Source organism: Notothenia coriiceps, unplaced genomic scaffold, assembly GCF_000735185.1.
Source record: "Notothenia coriiceps isolate Sejong01 unplaced genomic scaffold, NC01 NC01_scaffold00031822, whole genome shotgun sequence".
Lineage (NCBI taxonomy): Eukaryota > Metazoa > Chordata > Actinopteri > Perciformes > Nototheniidae > Notothenia > Notothenia coriiceps.
This window is the reverse complement of record NW_011364523.1, coordinates 2,839-11,766: the sequence shown is the minus strand read 5'-3', so window position 1 is coordinate 11,766 and position 8,928 is coordinate 2,839. Positions and strand designations below refer to the sequence as shown.

At 39.7% G+C, this 8,928-nt stretch overlaps 1 protein-coding gene across 1 annotated transcript in view; it reads left to right on the top strand.

Annotated features, from left to right (window-relative positions):
• Positions 1-1,030: 1,030 nt before the first annotated feature.
• LOC104960281 (chloride anion exchanger-like) overlaps positions 1,031-8,928 on the top strand; it is a gene marked incomplete at both ends in the record, with an annotated part of 9,512 nt that continues 1,614 nt past the window's right edge. Inside the window, 8 exons of the mRNA XM_010788265.1 lie at positions 1,031-1,141; positions 1,579-1,739; positions 2,242-2,406; positions 4,100-4,252; positions 4,382-4,464; positions 5,210-5,357; positions 6,735-6,848; positions 7,012-7,089. Coding sequence (XP_010786567.1) covers positions 1,031-1,141; positions 1,579-1,739; positions 2,242-2,406; positions 4,100-4,252; positions 4,382-4,464; positions 5,210-5,357; positions 6,735-6,848; positions 7,012-7,089 — 1,013 coding nt within the window. The remainder of the gene's footprint in view (positions 1,142-1,578; positions 1,740-2,241; positions 2,407-4,099; positions 4,253-4,381; positions 4,465-5,209; positions 5,358-6,734; positions 6,849-7,011; positions 7,090-8,928) is intronic.

Here is an 8,928-nt window from a genome sequence, read left to right as displayed (position 1 = left end):
CCTTTAGCTCAAAATTTCAAACAGCAATGCAAATTCCTGCCAAATGTATGATACTCGCATCAGCCTCAGCTGTAGGCTACTGTGTATTATGCTAATTAGCATGCTAGCTAGAGAAAACTAAGGCATTGTACAGGGTCAAAAACTAATGTGTTACCATGTTGACGTAGCATTAAGCTACAGTAGGAAACAACAAGAGCTGCTAGCATGGCTAAGAACTTTTTTGTTGTATTTGATTTTTTTAATATGGACACTCCCATTCCCAGAATGATGTTTAAAAGCGTTGATCACTTCCTTAATGTTCCTTTAGCTCAAAATTTCAAACAGCAATGAACAAATTCTTGCCAAATGTATGATACTATATGATGTATGTAGCCTTCTCCGTCGCTGCCCCCTCCCTCTGGAACTCACTCCCACAACCCATCAGACTGCACCGACCTCACCACCTTCAAAAAACTCACAAAAACTCACCTCTTCAATCTGGCTTTTCATGTGTGATTGTTTTTGTATTATTTGACTTTAACTTTAACTATATATTTATTTGTTGTTCCTTTCTTCTCTTTTCTTTTTTCTTCACTATTATCTGTAAAGCGTCTTTGAGCACCTGTAAAAGCGCTAACAAATTAAATCTATTATTATTATTATACTCGCATCAGCCTCAGCTGTACTTTGTATTATGCTAATTAGCATGCTAGCTAGAGAAAACGAAAGCATTGTACACGGTCAAAATCTGCTAAACTAATGTGTTAGCATGTTGACGTAGCATTAAGCTACAGTAGGAAACAACAAGAGCTGCTAGCATGGCTAACACTTTTTTGTGGTTAAATGTCTGCAAATGTAATCCACAGTAGTATTGGTTAGCTTAGCAACAACAATTAGCTTCTTTTGGTAATTTAGCAGCCATTTTATGAATCTTTACCAGGTTTAGGGCCGAAAAACGTGCTTTTTAGAGATTTTTTTCAGAGATTTCTTAAATGCAAAATATCCATAATTATTTATTCTGTGTTTGTTGTTTTGCTGTGGTCTCACCCAGGTCTGGCCTTCTCTCTGCTGGCTTCACTGCCTCCCAGCTACGGCCTCTTCACAGCTTTCTTCCCCATGCTAACATACTTCTTCCTCGGTACTTCCAGACATATTTCCGTAGGTAAGTCATGCAATGCTTAGGCTATAATATTGTTTTATACATTTGCTCTAAAACAACAACTTGACTTTCAATAAGTTTTAAGCTGGAAATTCTTGGAAATAGGATGAGTAACTATGCCAAACTGTTTCAATCTAAACTCTTTAATATCACAATTCCCCTATCTTCATTTTTGATAAACTGTCCCTAAAGGCCTCCAAGTAATAAGAACTTTTATGAAATCAGACACATCACTTATCAGCCTTATCTTTTTGAAACAAGATGTGTTGAGATAAGATTGGGTGTGATATCACACCCAATCTTATCTCAACACCTCAACACACACCTTCCTCACCTCAACACACACCTTCCTCACCTCAACACACACCTTCCTCACCTCGACACACACCTTCCTCACCTCGACACACACCTTCCTCACCTCGACACACACCTTCCTGCAGGCTCCTTCCCAGTCCTGAGCCTGATGGTGGGAGCGGTGGTGACCCGCCTCGTTCCAGAAGTCGGACAACCGGCAAACATCACTGGTTTTGATGGTTTGACCCAGGACCAGCAGAGAGTCCTGGTGGCCTCTTCTGTGACCTTCCTCATGGGGATTTTCCAGGTACATCTGTCTTCATACCTGTTGGGAAAATACTGAATGTACTCTTCCAATATCAGAGTCCACATGATAACAAAGGTATTCCAACTGTAGCTGAGTACATGACAGGATGTCTGATTACCTAGAAGAGCATCAGGACTGTTTTAGGAAAGATTTTTTTGAAAAAGTAAGATTTTTTTGAAAAAGTAAGATTATTTTGAGAAAAAGTCATCATTTTTGAGAAAAACTAAGAATTTTGAGAAAAATTCAGGAATTTGTGATTTTCAGAAAAAAAAGCAAATTTTCTGAAAAAACTGAATTTTGGGGAAAAGTCAGAATTTTGAGAAAAAGGGCAGGAAAAACACACCAGGTGAACAGAATCAGGTAATCAAACAGGAGGGAAACCACAGAGACAGGAAGTAAAATCAGACCTAACACAAGGGGTGAACAGCTTTCAAAATAAAACACAAACAGATCGTGACATTTCAAAATAAAAGCGTATTTTTCCCCTCATTCTTTCACCCAGCTTGCCATGGGTGTCCTCCAGGTGGGCTTCATCGTCAGGTACCTGTCCGATACTCTGGTTTCCGGCTTCACCACAGCCGCTGCCGTCCACATCCTGGTGTCCCAGCTCAAGTTTGTGTTGGGGTTAACCGTTCCAGGCATCAACGGTCCACTCGCTCTCATATATGTGAGTCAAGGATGCATCATTGTTGAGACTTTCTTGTTTTCAAACTAGCAGAGATGGACCAACCCTACTGTTTTTAATCATTCAGACAGAAATTAGACAAAAGAGGAGAGAAACTATAGCTTAAAACATACAGACAGTTGTGAGAGGAAACAAAACTCCACGAATGTCAGTGTTTTGAGTGAAAGAAAACGAATGTATGCTAATTTCTACGGCTAGAATCATTAACATGTACAATAAGGTACACATTTCACATTGCTAAGCTTCATAATATGTCTTTCTTTCTGTCTTACTTCTTGACAGCGCTCTAATACGATTATGCAAATGCATTCAGGACAACATAAATTGACTGTAAAGCAGTAATGGATATGTTTACAGACCACTTTCTGCAGTATGCTGATATCTAAATGAAACCATGGTAAAATATAATAGTGAAAGCTGAAGGAAAACCTCTACAGAATTTGAAATGCATAATATTTATGTAGTGCAGCTTTTCATGTGACATTCAAACCAGCAGGCTGTCGATTTAATTAAAGTGAGATATGGCCCAGAATCCAAATTACACAATTAAACTAATAATAATAATAATAATAAATGATATTTATATATTGCCTTTCAAGGGACCCAAGGTCGCTGTACATGGTGGACAAACAAAACAAACAGACAATCAAAGGGCAAACAAAAAATAAAGGAAGCCGGGGGACCAAGAAAGGGCTCGGGCCCGAAGGCCAGGGTGAACAGGTGTGTTTTTAATGATGATTTGAAGATGTCCAGGGAGGCAGCATTACGGATCTCGGCAGGAAGTGCATTCCAGAGGGAGGGGGTTGCAACACTGAACGCCCTGGTCAGCAACAGTTCGGAGGCGAGAGCGGGGGATGGAGAGCAGGCCCGTGTCTGAGGACCGCAGACTCCGAGAAAGGGTGTAGGGATGGAGGAGGAGGTCCGATAAGTACTGGGGGGCGAGGGTATGGAGGGACTTGTACGTGAGGAGGAGTGTTTTGTACTGAGTCCGGGACTTGACCTGCAGCCAGTGGAGGTGGAGGAGGGTGGGGGTGATATGTTGCCATGGCTTGGTGCGGGTGAGAAGCCTGGCGGCAGAGTTCTGGACGTATTGAAGCCTGTCCAGGGTTTTGCTGGGAACCCCAAGTTGATGCTCTGTATGTGATGAATACTTCCATTCTGGAGAGGATCACAAATACAGCTGAGATTGAAGCTCAAGACGGTGATCAGTGATTATTAACATTTTTAAGTATTCAGGAAAGGTCAGAATTTTGAGATTTTTTAGAAAAAGTCAGAATTTTTTGATTTTTTGAAAAAGTCAGAATTTCGAGAAAGATTCCTAATTTTTTGATTTTGAGAAAAAGTCCTAATTTTTAGATTTTGAGAAAAAGTCCTTTTTCTTTTGATTTTGAGAACAAGTCCTAATTTTTTGATTTTGAGAAAAAGTCCTAATTTTCAGATTTTGAAAAAAAGTCCTATTTTTTAGATTTTGAGAAAAAGTCCTAATTTTTAGATTTTGAGAAAAAGTCCTAATTTTTAGATTTTGAGAAAAAGTCCTAATTTTGAGAAAAAGTCCTAATTTCTTCACTCTTTTTTGAGATGGTCGAAGGCGGATTTGGTAACAGATTTGATGTGCGCCTGGAAAGAGAATGTTGTGATCATGCTAAAATGCAGAGTTTTCACTTCTTTTGCACAGACCCTGGAGAAGGTCTTTGTCCAGATCGCCTCCACCAACATCTGCGACCTGGTGATGTCCATCGTGATCATGGTGGTGGTTTTCATCGTGAAGGAGCTGAACGACCGATACAAAGCCAGGCTTCCTGTTCCCATCCCCATAGAGGTTATCATGGTGAGAGGAGACAATCTTATGAACTACAAATCCTGTTTACATCACTATCAAAGTGTAACAACGTTGATGTGTTCAAGCTAGCTGGGACTGAAGAGTTGTTTCTCTCTATGTGTGTCTTTGCTCTCACAGACTGTCATAGCTTGCGGTGTTTCCTATGGCTTCAACTTCGAGACGAGATATGATGTTGAAGTTGTTGGCAAAATGGTCAGTGGGTAAGTTTTGCACGTCATCAGTGGATTCTAAGTCAAAATCAAGCTGGCTGATTTCTATGTTTGGTAATGCAGTTAAAGCAGGACATCTTGACTCAAGTAAAACTAACAATAACCCAATTTTGAAACACTAAGTACTGGATTTCAAGATTTTAAGAAATACTATAAAGACATAATCTGCTAAATATGCTCAAAATATACAAAGTAAGAGTAGAAAACAGAATTTTATAGATTGTATAATAGTTTTCTAATGCTGATGAACCTATGTGACAGAATTATAATTCAGTTTGAAGATGGTTGACCTAATAAGATGTTTTTAAAAGTTCACAAGATAAATCTGAGAGAGGTCATAAGATAAAGAGAAAAATTAAGAAAAAACGAACTTCTGCTACACAAATGTACTTCATTGAATTGACCTTTCTTTAATATTTTGTGAAATATTGAATTATTTACCTAATTTAAAGGTTATGTAATGAAAAACTATAGGAAAATGTTGAGGTAACACTACTGGAACAAGACAAGCGCCCACAACTTGATTTATTTTGTATAAAGAGTCAGAAGCTCCAAAGGTTGGGAACCACTGTTTAATTGTTTAAAATGAAATGTATTTTATGACCTAATGAAACACTGTGTAACCACAGCTTTGAAATAAGTGTAGTCCCTCAAAATTGAATTTAAGTACAGTATTTAACAAGTATTGAGCTATAGATCCTATGAATGCACGATTAAACACTGTTTTAATTTTCAGGTATGAGTCTCCTATTGCGCCAAATATTGAAGTATTTCAGGAGAGTGCAGTTGAAGCTTTTCCCATCGCCATCGTGGGCTTTGCTGTTGCCTTCTCTGTGGCCAAAGTCTACTCGATCAAACACGACTACACCATCGATGGAAACCAGGTGAGTTTTGTGTGGTCACTCCTGGCTCTGACGGCAGAAAAATAGTTAATTTGTTACCAGTGGCGGACTGGCCATCGGGACGAAGCGCGATGGGCCGCTGTTGTGTCAAATTATGCACCCCCATCATGAAATGCGCCCCTTGTCACGGGAACGCGCATTTGTAAATGAAACGTTAAGACCTTAAAACGATGCTTAAAACGAAAAGTAAACGTCTAGGTTTTTTTTAATGGTAATTTACAGACTGTGAGTCGCTTAGTGGTAGGTCATATAGTCTTGATTCTTGTGGTTAAACTTTTCGCTCCATATTTTGATGGTAGTGGTGCCGAATCCTGGATTTTTGCATTCATTCGTCACTTCTTTTTCAGTAATCTTTTTATTTAATGTGTGTTTTTTTTTATTGTGACATCCTGTCTGTATACACGTGCTTTAAAATGTATTGTTTAATTTTACATATTTGTCATTTTACATATTTGTCATATGTTTACAAATGTTACATAGTCTTTGTCAGCATATTTTTGCCACGTTATGCACCCCTTGCTATCTTACAAAATAAAAGTCTCACATTCATGAAACTTGCTCCATTCATTGGTACTAGTCCTACAACCATACCCTAAAAAATGCTTGAGGGTCGGATGAATAGAAACATCTTTTTGGGTGGGGTGCATTTTATGACAGGCCTGCTTATCACAATATGCACCCCCTTGTTATCTTACAAATGGTTCACATACATGAAACTAGTCCTACAACTATACCCTGAAAAAAGTGGGCCGGCCGGACGATGTGGGCCGGTCGGATAAGTCACTTGCACCCCACCCCCTCCCCCCTGGCAATTTACTAGCGGTACCGAAGTGGGCCGGTCGGATAAGCTGCTAGCATCCCCCCCCCCTCCCCACCCCCCCACCCCCCCACCCCCTCGTTGACAATTTACCGTCTGAAAGCAGAAGTCTAGGGCAAATCATTTCAATTCTCTTCAGTGAGTATGTCACAAAATGATTTAAAAAGAAAAGCCAAACTCTGAAAAATAAGTAAAAATCATGAAAAACAAGTGTCATTTCGAATTTGAGATGCATTGTGGGACATGTAGTTTATGGGCAACGTGCTTCTGTAAATCGGCCTGTAACGGTATAATAAACATATGATATTCTTTGCAAGCTCTTGTGGGGCCACAGAAAATGATGTCACGGGCCGGATTTGGCCCCCGGGCCTTGAGTTTGACACCCCTGCACTAGATGCTCTTTTTAGGTTTTTACTAACATTGTTATCTGCTAGCTATCCCTTACACGTTACATGTAATCTGTTGCTCCCCAAACCTGGTGCTTTCATGTGTTGCATTTAGTCAGAGAGGTAACTAAAGTCTCTATGGTTCCTTGAACCCAGGAGCTCATTGCATTTGGAGTGAGCAACATGTTTGGTGCGAGCTTCAAGTCGTTTGCAGCCAGCACCGCTCTCTCCAGGACGGCCGTGCAGGAAAGCTCAGGAGGAAAAACACAGGTCAGAAAACTACACTCACAAATGTTTTACTACCTCACTACAGTAGCATGTTATTGTCTCCGAAAAGAGGTATTGTAAAGTCGCTCTACAATCTGGTTTATAGACATTGCAATCCTTCATTGGCACGATGAAATAAAAGATTAACTTGTTTTTGTAAATGCAGATTGCAGGTCTGATCTCTGCCATGATGGCCATGATTGTGACTGTGGCGCTCGGCTTCCTGCTGGAGCCTCTTCCCAGGGTGAGGAATAAAATAAAGCTTCAGACAATATAATAATAATAAATTATATTTCTATAGCGCTTTTCTTGAACCCGAATACGCTTTACATTTGGGAGGGTAGACAGACAGACAAAACAAAACCAAAACAAAAAAGTATCAAAGAAACAAAACAAAACAGAAAAGTAGTCAGGAGGAAGTTGGTTGAGAGGGGGGGGGGGCTTATGGATACAGAGTTGAAGAGGTGGGTTTTGAGGCGGGACTGTAAATATGTAAATGAATGAAGTCCTTAACTACCATCATTTAAAGACTCACGGTTCCTACGGTCATTGAAAACCTGGAAAAGTCATGGAAATTCTAAATGCAAATTCCAGGCCCTGGAAAAGTTATGGAAAACAATATTTTTCCCAAAGTTTTGGAAAAGTCATGGAAATGTAACTAAAGTTGCGTCAAATATAATTTATATTTGATCTAATCGACCGAAATAGTAATTGGTGGAGACGTCTGTTGTGTACTCTAATTTTCTTTTATTCAATTTATTTTTGTTGTTGTGACAACCGACACCTCGATGCTCTGAAACCTTAGTGAATGTGTAGGTCATACAGGGAGGAGGGTGTTCAGCCCAAGAGACTTGACGTAGCGTACGGGAAAGCAACGCTAGTGGTTTCGTGGGTCCCGTCCTGACGTTTATAATTTTTCCCTGGTATAAGACGAGTAAAAATCCAGTATTAAATCACAGAGATGAAATTATCTCAGGAGAGGACGACTACAAGTCCACATATGCATACATCACAGAGAGAAATTTCTACAGAGGACACTACAAGTCCACATATAGTCATACATCACAGAGAGAAATTTCTCAGGAGAGGACGACGACAAAGTCCACATATAGTCATACATCTACAGAGATGCACTGTACAAGGTACGAAATTACAAAGTGTTTCGAGAAATAAAAAGAGTATGACAGACACGACGTCGTGGAGAAAAGGGGAGACATGACTTGCTCGGGTCCAGACGAACTAACCAATCGACCCGCCCGAGCAACCTGAACCTCAGTTGGGCAATCTCTAAGGGGCGCGGGGAATCGAGAGTGCATGTACACAACCTCGCTATTCGGTTAATCTTCTCGCTCACAATGTCTCACTAAAGAGTGCCTACATTTGGTTTCCCTCAAGTTACCTCCGCAAGTCCTTTTCTTTTGGGGTTGTCGCTATTATCCGGAGAAATTCCCAAACACTTCTTTATATATCTATTCAGTAAGTGTCGACTCGAATGGGGGTTTAACTTAGTAACTAAAGATATGTTTTCGGGAACTACAATAAGGACTGAAAAGGACTCCAAATTATTAAGATTTCTAACAGTTTTATTCCTTGCAAGAGCTATTACATATTATTATCTATTACTTATATATGTAACCTCTAGGGTTGTTACAAAAGTAATTTATGTTTTTACTTCATAGAGACCTGTTGTAAACGAATAAAAGTTTATTACTGTATTTACTGTAGTTTCCCTTACACAATAGTACCGATTTGTCTCCCAATATGTCAGAAGTCCCAAGTATGTGAAAAAGTGGTACTAAGAGGTATGAATCCGGATAAAAGGTGACTGGTTTGAATTTCATGAGAAAGGTCGCCATGGTGACTTTAAAAAAATAAAATGTTACCCCATTCGACCTTATTCCATGACGTATACTTTTGTACAAGGCGGATAGATTTTGTTTTAGTGATCCGAATGATCGAGGATGGCTGATTCGGTGACAGCTGATCTCCGCACCAACATTTTTTAGAGAGTCGTCGGTTTTGTGGAGCTGTCAATTTAACGGTAAAATTCCAAAGTAATTATATGCTATGTTCATATAATAAT